A 13,021-nucleotide genomic window follows, 5' to 3' on the forward strand; every position below is an offset into this window, starting at 1 on the left:
TCAAATCACTACTTCTGACTCCAGTATTCTGTGTCCAGCGGACCAGCGTTAGCATCAGTTCACCAGCATTGGTATCAGGTCACCAGCGTTGGCATCAGGTCATCAGCGTTGGTATTAGGTCACCAGCGTTAGCATCAGGTCACCAGCGTTGGTATTAGGTCACCAGCGTTAGCATCAGGTCACCAGCGTTAGCATCAGATCACCAGCATTAGCATCATGTCACCAGCGTTGGCATCAGGTCACCGGCGTTAGCATCAGGTCACAAGCATTAGCATCAGGTCACCAGCGTTGGTATCAGGTCACCAGCGTTGGTATCAGGTCACCAGCGTTAGCATCAGGTCACCAGTTTTGGCATCAGGTCACCAGCGTTGGCATCAGGTCACCAGTGTTGGTCACCAGCGTTGGCATCAGGTCACCAATGTTGGCATCAGGTCACCAGCATTGGTATCAGGTCACCAGCGTTGGCATCAGGTCACCAGTGTTGGTCACCAGTGTTGGTCACCAGCGTTAGCATCAGGTCACCAGTGTTGGGGTCAGGTCACCAGCGTTGGAATCAGGTCACCAGTGTTGGTATCAGGTCACCAGTGTTGGTCACCAGTGTTGGCATCAGGTCACCAGCGTTAGCATCAGGTCACCAGCGTTAGCATCAGGTCACCAGCATTGGTATCAGGTCACCAGCGTTAGCATCAGTTCACCAGGGTTAGCATCAGTTCACCAGGGTTGGCATCAGGTCACCAGCGTTGGCATCAGGTCACCAGTGTTGGTCACCAGCATTGGCATCAGGTCACCAGCATTGGCATCAGGTCACCAGCGGTAGCATCAGGTCACCAGCGTTAGCATCAGGTCACCAGCATTGGTATCAGGTCACCAGCGTTAGCATCAGTTCACCGGCGTTAGCATCAGGTCACCAGCGTTGGCATCAGGTCACCAGTGTTGGCATCAGGTCACCAGCATTGGTATCAAGTCACCAGCGTTGGCATCAGGTCACCAGTGTTGGTATCAGGTCACCAGTGTTGGTCACCAGTGTTGGCATCAGGTCACCAGCATTGGCATCAGGTCACCAGTGTTGGCATCAGGTCACCAGCGTTAGCATCAGGTCACCAGCGTTGGCATCAGGTCACCAGCATTGGTATCAGGTCACCAGTGTTGGTCACCAGCGTTGGCATCAGGTCACCAGCATTGGCATCAGGTCACCAGCGTTAGTATCAGGTCACCAGCGTTAGCATCAGGTCACCAGCATTGGTATCAGGTCACCAGCGTTAGCATCAGTTCACCAGCGTTAGCATCAGTTCACCAGCTTTGGCATCAGGTCACCAGCATTGGCATCAGGTCACCAGCGTTAGTATCAGGTCACCAGCATTAGCATCAGGTCACCAGCATTGGTATCAGGTCACCAGCGTTAGCATCAGTTCACCAGCGTTAGCATCAGGTCACCAGCGTTGGTATCAGGTCACCAGCGTTAGCATCAGTTCACCAGCGTTGGCATCAGGTCACCAGCGTTAGCATCAGGTCACCAGCGTTGGCATCAGGTCACCAGCGTTAGCATCAGTTCACCAGCGTTAGCATCAGGTCACCAGCGTTAGTATCAGGTCACTAGCGTTAGCATCAGGTCACCAGCATTGGTATCAGGTCACCAGCGTTGGTATCAGGTCACCAGGACAGGACTCTCACTCCACTACAAAGACACGACACAGTGAGACTCCAGAGGAGGCCGGAGGTCCGACACAGTGGAACCAGGAGATGGTCCAGAGGAGGCCGGAGGTCCGACACAGTGGAACCAGGAGATGGTCCAGAGGAGGCTGGAGGAGGAATCGGAGAACTTTGATGAAAACACATTGACCAGCCGAGTGAAGAGGATCCTGTGTGCACCAACACATCAGCTGAGCCTCCACCAGTGTGCTGAGAAGGTCTACATGATCCCTAAACCACCCGACAGACTAAGTTCTTAAGACTAGACTAGAATAGAAAGGTAGAACCATAGTTTGAATAAGGGATTGCACTGTTTCACTGAGGGAGAAGAAAAAAGTTTGATTTCTAATGTTTAAACAGAGTTTGGTTTAATTACAAATGTTTTGTTCAATTTTGGTAACGCAGTAGTTTCTGTGTACTTTTTACTTTCAAGAAAAGGGGGATGTATCAATAGGTGTAATTGCATCTTTCCCCCACCAGAGTGAAACTACTCATGATAAGGTGTGTAGGTGCAGGGCGCAGCAGAAGAAGAACTGCATGTACAGTATGTTCCAGAGGAGGGAACTGCTGAATAAACACCAAACTAAGAGAACCCAGTTTCTTTATTGAAGTAGAAACAACACAGTCACTAGCATTGGCATCAGGTCACCAGCGTTGGTCACCAGCTTTGGTCACTAGCTTTGGTCACCAGCATTGGTCACCAGCATTGGTCACCAGCGTTGGTCACCAGCTTTGGTCACCAGCTTTGGTCACCAGCTTTGCATCAGATCACCGGCGTTGGTCACCAGCTTTGGTCACTAGCTTTGGTCACCAGCATTGGTCACCAGCATTGGTCACCAGCGTTGGTCACCAGCTTTGGTCACTAGCTTTGGTCACCAGCATTGGTCACCAGCTTTGGTCACCAGCGTTGGTCACCAGCATTGGTCACCAGCTTTGGTCACCAGCATTGGTCACCAGCGTTGGTCACCAGCTTTGGTCACCAGCTTTGCATCAGATCACCGGCGTTGGTCACCAGCTTTGGTCACTAGCTTTGGTCACCAGCATTGGTCACCAGCGTTGGTCACCACCTTTGGTCACTAGCTTTGGTCACCAGCATTGGTCACCAGCTTTGGTCACCAGCGTTGGTCACCAGCATTGGTCACCAGCTTTGGTCACCAGCGTTGGTCACCAGCGTTGGTCACCAGCTTTGGTCACCAGCTTTGCATCAGATCACCGGCGTTGGTCACCAGCTTTGGTCACTAGCTTTGGTCACCAGCATTGGTCACCAGCATTGGTCACCAGCTTTGGTCACCAGCATTGGTCACCAGCTTTGGTCACCAGCTTTGCATCAGATCACCGGCGTTGATCACCAGCGTTGGTCACTAGCGTTATGTTGTATGTAGTTGTATGTAATCTAATATGCAAATCTGAGAAAAACACTTTGTGTTTTACTTCCATAGTCGACAGAGTATCGATAGGGAGGTGTGGTTTTTGTGGAAACATTTTATTTTAGGTGGAGCTGGCTCTGGCTGGAGGGAATGGGGCAGGTTTTGTGGGGGCTCTGGGTTAGGAAAGGGGTGGGGTTAGTGAGGGCACTGGGTTGGGAAAGGGGTGGGGTTAGTTGGTTGGAGGGGATAGAAATGTTCTCTCCTGTCCACTGTCCAGTCTGAAGCTGATTGTTTCTCTGACTCCTCCATCGTAGCGAGCCATCCAGTCTGAAGCTGATTGTTTCTCTGACTCCTCCATCGTAGCGAGCCATCCAGTCTGAAGCTGATTGTTTCTCTGACTCCTCCATCGTAGCGAGCCATCCAGTCTGAAGCTGATTGTTTCTCTGACTCCTCCATCGTAGCGAGCCATCCAGTCTGAAGCTGACTCTGTACTTCCTGTTTTTGTTTCCTCCAGCTTGTAACGTGACGATCCACAACCGCTGTCGAGACACGTTGCCAAACTGCGCCAAGATGAAACAGAGGGTAAGATTGTGGACCAGATCTGGTCTCTTCAGGATTCATCACAGAGCTCAGGGGTCAGGGGTCAGGGGTCAGGGGTCAGGGGTCAGGGGTCAGGGGTCAGGGTTTAGGGTAGGGGTCCTCAATATGCAGTCCACAGGCTGGACTGTCTGGCCTCCGCCCATCAGCTGCACATCAACCTGAACTAAAGTGGAATTTATGGTCAAAAAAAAGTGCTGCTCTACCTTTTTAATCCTCATCCCACACCGTAGTCGAAGCCAGAGTCTGAGCACATCTGACCTAATCACGTCAATGCTGCTCCGCTCAGACGTCCATGGATTTCAGTTCCACCACCCTCCAAACCTCCGTCATCCAGCGGTGAGTCAGCATTAAACTAAGAACCAAGCTGAGCTGCAGCAGGAAGAGCTTCAGCTGAACTCTGGACTGAACGGGTTAGTTTGATATAACCGACCCATACTAGCTTCAGCTGAACTCTGACTGGACTAAACAGGTTAGTTTGATATAACCGACCCAGACTTGATCTGCAGCAGACCAGAGCGGTCAGCAGAGTGGATCAGCACTTCAACCCTCTGCATGCAGCAGCTTTAATACCAACGAGCCTCCAAAGGCCCACAGTCTCAAAACAGAGAACATGAGGTGATACAAGCCCTCTGGGTCTATGCTCTGGGTCTACGCTCTGGGTCTATGCTCTGGGTCTATGCTCTGGGTCTACGCTCTGGGTCTATGCTCTGGGTCTACCCTCTGGGTCTACGCTCTGGGTCTACGCTCTGTGTCTACGCTCTGGGTCTACCCTCTGGGTCTACGCTCTGGGTCTATGCTCTGGGTCTACCCTCTGGGTCTACGCTCTGGGTCTACGCTCTGGGTCTACGGTCTGGGTCTACCCTCTGGGTCTACCCTCTGGGTCTACGCTCTGGGTCTACGCTCTGGGTCTAGCCTCTGGGTCTATGCTCTGTCAGCATTGGTACAAGAGAGCAGCAGCAGCATCGCTGCTCTCTTGGTCAAAGCTGAGGAACCTTCTGCTGATGCTGAGGTCATTAAAACAATAATTAATCTGGTGGATGAAGTTTGAAGTCTGGAGGAGAAAAGACAGGAACCGGTAGAGGAGCTGTTAAAGGAGCGTTCACACACCGAACCACCACAAGTTTGGCAGGAACCTCAGTTCCTGACCAGGATCAGCATTTTGAGCTGAATTCTAGGATTCAGGGTGGAGGCGTCACTCCGTCACCGACAGTCTCCAGTTTTTATTCTATTTTTTTCAGCTCCAACCCCCTAAATTTGTTGGAATAGCTGGAAAAACTCTCCTGGTGAATTATTTCCCAATTCCAACAACATTTAGCCCTCCCTCAATGAGACTGACGTTTAGCCTTATCTCGTCAAGGTCCTAGCTCCAGGACCCAAGCACCATGCAAGGTGGATGTCCAAAGCCATCTATGCACTGAAGGTATGGATGTTCCGGAGCCAATTCAAGCTCACAGCAAGAGAGGAGGAGGGCCTGCGGCAAATCGCTGTCTTCGTATGTCTCCTGTATGCTAAAGCATGGACACTGGCACCAGATGCCGCCGCCGCCCCAAGACAGGACTTGATGGCCTACCCCGACCCTCAATCCAGCCGGGACTTAGCTAAGGCAGCCCTGAACAAACTCGGAGGGCATCTGTGGTATCTCTCAGAGGAGCTTGTCGCTCTGGCACTTTTTGACCCACCTCATCACAGTGGAGGAAAAGAGGCAAATCCTCACCACACTTCATGCCACAGTGGGAGATGAATCTCCAGAAAAGCACCCAACACCCCCAAATCAAGCTCTTTCTGAACTCCAGCTGAAAGACTTGGCAACAACCAACACAGGACAATTCTTCCAGAAGCTGAGTTTGGAAGACGGCTTCCTGGACCCTGATCCTGCTCCTTGGCAGCAGCGTGAAGACTTCCAGATATGAAGACTTCCAGACATGGAGACTTCCAGACATGAAGACTTCCAGATATGAAGACTTCCAGACATGGAGACTTCCAGATATGGAGACTTCCAGATATGAAGACTTCCAGATATGGAGACTTCCAGATATGAAGACCTCCAGATATGAAGACTTCCAGATATGAAGACTTCCAGATGTGAAGACTTCCAGATATGAAGACTTCCAGATATGGAGACTTCCAGATATGGAGACTTCCAGATATGAAGACCTCCAGATATGAAGACTTCCAGATATGGAGACCTCCAGATATGAAGACTTCCAGATGTGAAGACTTCCAGATATGAAGACTTCCAGATAACAGCAGCAGCAGCAGCAGCAGATAGCGGTCATCAGTCACCATGCTGAGCGCAGTGTTGCCTTAATCCAAGAATACAATGGAAAGCTAACTCCAGTAGCTGCTAGTATGGTGTCTCAGTAGAAGAACTGCTGGTATGGTGCCTCAGTAGAAGAGTTGCTGGTATGGTGTCTCAGTAGAAGAGTTGCTGGTATGGTGCCTCAGTAGAAGAACTGCTGGTATGGTGTCTCAGTAGAAGAACTGCTGGTATGGTGCCTCAGTAGAAGAGTTGCTGGTATGGTGTCTCAGTAGAAGAGTTGCTGGTATGGTGCCTCAGTAGAAGAACTGCTGGCATGGTGCCTCAGTAGAAGAGTTGCTGGTATGGTTCCTCAGTAGAAGAGTTGCTGGTATGGTGCCTCAGTAGAAGAGCTGCTGGTATGGTGCCTCAGTAGAAGAGTTGCTGGTATGGTGTCTCAGTAGAAGAGCTGCTGGTATGGTGCCTCAGCAGAAGAGCTGCTGGTATGGTGTCTCAGTAGAAGAGTTGCTGGTATGGTGTCTCAGTAGAAGAGTTGCTGGTATGGTGCCTCAGTAGAAGAACTGCTGGTATGGTGCCTCAGTAGAAGAGTTGCTGGTATGGTGTCTCAGTAGAAGAGTTGCTGGTATGGTGCCTCAGTAGAAGAACTGCTGGTATGGTGCCTCAGTAGAAGAGTTGCTGGTATGGTGTCTCAGTAGAAGAGCTGCTGGTATGGTGTCTCAGTAGAAGAGCTGCTGGTATGGTGCCTCAGCAGAAGAGCTGCTGGTATGGTGTCTCAGTAGAAGAGTTGCTGGTATGGTGTCTCAGTAGAAGAGTTGCTGGTATGGTGCCTCAGTAGAAGAACTGCTGGTATGGTGCCTCAGTAGAAGAGTTGCTGGTATGGTGTCTCAGTAGAAGAGTTGCTGGTATGGTGCCTCAGTAGAAGAACTGCTGGTATGGTGTCTCAGTAGAAGAGCTGCTGGTATGGTGCCTCAGTAGAAGAGCTGCTGGTATGGTGCCTCAGCAGAAGAGCTGCTGGTATGGTGCCTCAGTGGAAGAACTGCTGGTATGGTGCCTCAGTAGAAGAGCTGCTGGTATGGTGCCTCAGCAGAAGAACTGCTGGTATGGTGCCTCAGTGGAAGAACTGCTGGTATGGTGTCTCAGTAGAAGAACTGCTGGTATGGTGCCTCAGTGGAAGAACTGCTGGTATGGTGTCTCAGTAGAAGAGTTGCTGGTATGGTGTCTCAGTAGAAGAACTGCTGGTATGGTGCCTCAGTAGAAGAGTTGCTGGTATGGTGTCTCAGTAGAAGAACTGCTGGTATGGTGCCTCAGTAGAAGAACCAGGTAAACAATAGACGGCTCAGCAGCCTTAAAGGAACATAAACAGATATTTGAGACAGAGACTGAAAGTTGGATAATGGATATGGAATATGAATATTACTTTTTATTTAATGATTAAAGGTCACTGAGGGAGGGGTCAAGGTGGTCCAATTGAGAAAAAAATTCACAAGGAGAGTTTTCTCAGTTAATCCAACAAATTTCATGGGTTGGAGCTTAGAATGTCCAACTTCCATATTTAAGGACCACCCTAGAGGACATGAGATCCACCGTCTCAGGTGTCTGGTGGAGGCGGGTGTTCCACCGGGGGGGACACAGGTCAGGTTTCTATATATACAGTATATGACTCCACCCCCCATGACTCCACCCCCCATGACTCCACCCCCCCCAGGTCTTCTCCCAGCAGCTACTGAACAGTGGACACACTCCAGAGCGCTCAGCATTCAGAGAACCTCCATGGAGTTGATCAGAGAGCAGGATGCTGCAGGGAGCGAATGCTGACACTCTGTAGAACACATCACTACTAATCCACACGCTCAGTTACTAACTTCACCAGTACAGCTGGTTCTTGATAAAAGATGTTCCAGGAACATGAGGAACGTCAGGCCCATTCCAGAACCATCTTCAGATGCATTAGGTCACATGAAGAACTCAGGAACTCCTGGTGCTGATGTGGAAACACCTTAAAGCAAGTTTTACTGTCTGATAGTACTGCCACTAGAAGGGTGGAGGATTGGGTGGAGGAGTGTTCTTCACCTCTGATCTCTGACTTAAAGAAACAGAAACAGACGTTCTGATTCTCATCTTGGTCTCAGGATTGAGACGACAGGACACATCAGAGGAATGTCCTCGTCTCATCACTTTTCTCACTGATTGCTCAGTCAATTCATTCATTTAGTTTATTTGGCTTCTAACTGGTGTATTAGAACACAAAGTACAACAATAGTACTAACAAGTGCATTTATAGAGCAGTTTTTATACTTCAAATAATTAAAAAGAATAAATGATGAAATGAGAAGAGAAAGCAAAGCAGCACTGAAACAACAATTATGGAATTTACAAAGTAAGAAAGTGTAAATGTCTCCGTCTCTCTCTGTCTCCATCTCTCTCTGTCTCCGTCTCTCTCTGTCTCCGTCTCTCTCTGTCTCCATCTCTCTCTGTCTCCATCTCTCTCTGTCTCCGTCTCTCTCTGTCTCCGTCTCTCTCTGTCTCCGTCTCTCTCTGTCTCCGTCTCTCTCTGTCTCCGTCTCTCTCTGTCTCCGTCTCTCTCTGTCTCCGTCTCTCTCTGTCTCCGTCTCTCTCCGTCTCTCTCTGTCTCCGTCTCTCTCTGTCTCCGTCTCTCTCTGTCTCCGTCTCTCTCCGTCTCTCTCTGTCTCCGTCTCTCTCTGTCTCCGTCTCTCTCCGTCTCTCTCTGTCTCCGTCTCTCTCCGTCACTAAATAACTACATCGCTGCTTTTACTCTTACTTTTATCAAGAGTACTTTTCATGTGACTCTCAACACAAGGTTTGAAACTCCCAGGCTTGAATTATTACTACCAGCACCTTGAGTACTACTACTATAGTACTCATGATGTTAACAATGATAATAGTAATAATGGAAACATCAGCTGAAACATCTGCAGTTAAAACAACCTTTACTGACGTAGTACAAAAACCCTGCGACTGTTCAGACCCTCGTTTATCATCATGCTCTGATTCTGGTCCTGGAGGGGAAAATAATAGAGGAGTGCTAGTTTATGGTCAGGGTGAGTGAAGGCATTGTTTGTTTAATAACAATGTTGTTTGTTTAATAACAATGTTGTTTGTTTAATGACTGTTGTTTGTTTAATGACTGTTGTTTGTTTAATAACAATGTTGTTTGTTTAATGACTGTTGTTTGTTTAATGACAATGTTGTTTGTTTAATGACTGTTGTTTGTTTAATGACTGTTGTTTGTTTAATAACAATCTTGTTTGTTTAATAACAATGCTGTTTGTTTAATAACAATGCTGTTTGTTTAATGACTGTTGTTTGTTTAATGACGGTGTTGATTGTTTAATGGTGGTGTTGTTTGTTTAAGGGTGGTGTTGTTTGTTTAAGGGTGGTGTTGTTTGTTGAATGACTGCGTTGTTTGTTTAAGGGTGGTGTTGTTTGTTTAATGGTGGTGTTGTTTGTTAATGACGGTGTTAATTGTTTATTGGCGGTGTTGTTTGTTTAATTATGGTGTAAATTGTTTAATGGTGGTGTTGTTTGTTAATGACGGTGTTAATTGTTTATTGGCGGTGTTGTTTGTTTAATTATGGTGTAAATTGTTTAATGGTGGTGTTGTTTGTTAATGACGGTGTTAATTGTTTAATGGTGGTGTTTGTTTAATGACGGCGTTAATTGTTTAGTGGTGTTGTTTGTTTAATGGTGGTGTTAATTGTTTAATGACGGTGTTAATTGTTTAGTGGTGGTGTTTGTTTAATGACGGTGTTAATTGTTTAATGGTGGTGTTTGTTTAATGACGGTGTTAATTGTTTAGTGGTGGTGTTTGTTTAATGACGGTGTTAATTGTTTAGTGGTGGTGTTTGTTTAATGACGGTGTTAATTGTTTAATGGAGGTGTTTGTTTAATGACGGTGTTAATTGTTTAATGGTGGTGTTTGTTTAATGACGGTATTAATTGTTTATTGGTGGTGTTTGTTTAATGACTGTTTGTTTAATGACTGTTGTTTGTTTAATGACGGTGTTGATTGTTTAATGGTGGTGTTGTTTGTTTAAGGGTGGTGTTGTTTGTTTAAGGGTGGTGTTGTTTGTTGAATGACTGCGTTGTTTGTTTAAGGGTGGTGTTGTTTGTTTAATGGTGGTGTTGTTTGTTAATGACGGTGTTAATTGTTTATTGGCGGTGTTGTTTGTTTAATTATGGTGTAAATTGTTTAATGGTGGTGGTGTTTGTTAATGACGGTGTTAATTGTTTAGTGGTGTTGTTTGTTTAATGGTAGTGTTGTTTGTTTAATGACGGTGTTAATTGTTTAGTGGTGGTGTTTGTTAATGACGGTGTTAATTGTTTAATGGAGGTGTTTGTTTAATGACGGTGTTAATTGTTTAGTGGTGGTGTTTGTTTAATGACGGTGTTTGTTTAGTGGTGGTGTTTGTTTAATGACGGTGTTAATTGTTTAGTGGTGGTGTTTGTTTAATGACGGTGTTAATTGTTTAGTGGTGGTGTTTGTTTAATGACGGTGTTAATTGTTTAGTGGTGGTGTTTGTTAATGACGGTGTTAATTGTTTAATGGAGGTGTTTGTTTAATGACGGTGTTAATTGTTTAGTGGTGGTGTTTGTTTAATGACGGTGTTTGTTTAGTGGTGGTGTTTGTTTAATGACGGTGTTAATTGTTTAATGGTGGTGTTTGTTTAATGACGGTGTTAATTGTTTAGTGGTGGTGTTTGTTTAATGACGGTGTTTGTTTAGTGGTGGTGTTTGTTTAATGACGGTGTTAATTGTTTAATGGTGGTGTTTGTTTAATGACGGTGTTAATTGTTTAATGGAGGTGTTTGTTTAATGACGGTGTTAATTGTTTAGTGGTGGTGTTTGTTTAATGACGGTGTTAATTGTTTAGTGGTGGTGTTTGTTTAATGACGGTGTTGTTTGTTTCTGACCACAGCAGCAGAAAACGACGCTGATGAAGAACAACGTGACACTCAGAACGAAAAGTAGGATGATTCTTCACCGTCACAGAGTCGTTCTTCTCATCTGTTCTCTTTCACTGTTTTCCTGTCTTCATCCTCACCCTTCATCCTCACACTCGTTTCGGTCTCTTCATCCTGGCACCCCATCCGTCTCTTCATCCTAGCTCTTCATCCTCTTCTTCATCAATCTCTTGATCCTGGCTCTTCATTCTCCTCTTCATGCTCGCTCTTCATTCTCCTCTTCATCCTGGCTCTTCATTCTCCTCTTCATCCTGGCTCTTCTTTCTCCTCTTCATGCTGGCTCTTCATTCTCCTCTTCATGCTGGCTCTTCTTTCTCCTCTTCATCCTGGCACTTCATTCTCCTCTTCATGCTCGCTCTTCATTCTCCTCTTCATCCTGGCACTTCTTTCTCCTCTTCATCCTGGCTGCTCATTCTCCTCTTCATCCTGGCACTTCTTTCTCCTCTTCATCCTGGCTGCTCATTCTCCTCTTCATCCTGGCTCTTCTTTCTCCTCTTCATCCTGGCTGTTCATTCTCATCTTCATCCTGGTCCTTCTTTCTCCTCTTCATCCTGGCTGTTCACTCCCCTCTTCATCCTGACTCTTCATTCTCCTCTTCATTCTGGTCCTTCTTTCTCCTCTTCATCCTGGCTGTTCATTCTCCTCTTCATCCTGGCTATTCATTCTCCTCTTCATCCTGGCTGTTCATTCTCCTCTTCATCCTGGCTATTCATTCTCCTCTTCATCCTGGCTGTTCATTCTCCCCTTCATCTAGGCTGTTCATTCTCCCCTTCATCCTGGCTATTCATTCTCCTCTTCATCCTGGTCCTTCTTTCTCCTCTTCATCCTAGTTCTTCATCCTGGCTCATTATCCACCTCTTCATCATAGCTCAACATCCTCCTCTTTATCGTCTCTCTGTTCTCTGTTCAGCTCCAGGGCTCCGGGAGCGTCCATCTTCGGCCGTCTACCCGTCGGACAGCTTCCGTCAGTCGCTGCTGGGTTCTCGTCGCGGTCGTTCCGGTCTGTTGCTCTCCAAGAGCGTCTCCACCAACAATATCGCTGGGTGAGCGGCGGCCACGCCCACAGGAAGTGCTACCATCAGCGAGTCGCTGACACGAGAAACCAAAAACATCAAACGATGAGTCTGGTGCTCTTTCTAATGACTTGTGGTTCTCTTAGAGGCTTTTTCTGCTCTTAATGAGTCGTGCTTCTCTTAGTAGTGACTCGTGGTTCTCTTGGTAGTGACTCGTGTTATCATGGTAATGATTCATGGTTCTCTTGGTAGTGCCTCGTGGTTCTCTTGGTTTTGACTCATGGTTCTGTTAATTTCTCGTCGTTCTCTTGGTAATGACTCGTTGTCCACATGGTAGTGACTTGGGTTCTCGTGGTATTGTCTAATGGTTCTCTTGGTAGTGACTCATGGTTCTCTTAATGGCTCGTGGTTCTCTTGGTTGTGACTTGTGGTTCTCCAGTAGTTTTCACCAGGGTTTTTTCATGTTCTGCAGGACTCTGAATGATGACTCTCCTCTGGGCCTGCGCAGGATCTTGTCCCAGTCCACGGACTCGCTGAGCTTCAGGAACCGGGCCATGTCGGTGGAGTCACTGAATGACGACGGTACCAGAACATCACCAACTTCCAGCACAGTCTGGTTTCTCTCAGAGTCTGGTTCTTCTTAGAGTCTGGTTCCTGTCAGGGCCTGGTTCTTAGATTATGTTGTCGAAGTAACATCAGTAACATGATTTTCTAGATTAACCAGCCTGAGCAGCTCTGTCTAGACAGTAACATGAATCAGGAACATAAATTAACAAAGAAACAACAAAAGAGGAACATGATTTGTAAAGTTTGAGCAAATGATGATGCAGAGAGAACCCCCCCCCCTCGAGGCAAGAGGAGCCCACGGGAGAAGGATAAAGGGCCCCAGGCCCCGACTCAAGCCGCCAAACCGAGAAAGGCTGGAGCAGGGCCCCCGGGCCGAGCAGGCTGAGAGTCCCCCCCACTCCTGGCAGCGAAGCCCGCCGCACCCCCGGGAGCCGGCCCACCTACTGCCCCCCCAAACCCGGCAAGACAGAGATGGCTCCCGGCGCCCCGGACCAGCTACTCCCCCAGACCAGGATAAGCGAAGGTCCGACCAGGCCCGGTCGGAGG

At 47.5% G+C, this 13,021-nt stretch overlaps 1 protein-coding gene across 2 annotated transcripts in view; it reads left to right on the forward strand.

Moving 5' to 3' along the window:
* The window catches only part of arhgef2a (Rho guanine nucleotide exchange factor (GEF) 2a), an 82,528-nt gene that overhangs the window by 16,897 nt on the left and 52,610 nt on the right, over positions 1-13,021 (forward strand). For both annotated transcript variants that reach the window (XM_080485267.1, XM_080485268.1), the window contains exons 3-6: positions 3,571-3,638; positions 10,850-10,898; positions 11,806-11,938; positions 12,381-12,490. In XM_080485267.1, the coding sequence (XP_080341393.1) occupies positions 3,571-3,638; positions 10,850-10,898; positions 11,806-11,938; positions 12,381-12,490 (360 nt within the window). The remainder of the gene's footprint in view (positions 1-3,570; positions 3,639-10,849; positions 10,899-11,805; positions 11,939-12,380; positions 12,491-13,021) is intronic.

This window comes from Lipophrys pholis, assembly GCF_963383615.2.
Source record: "Lipophrys pholis genome assembly, chromosome: 17".
Lineage (NCBI taxonomy): Eukaryota > Metazoa > Chordata > Actinopteri > Blenniiformes > Blenniidae > Lipophrys > Lipophrys pholis.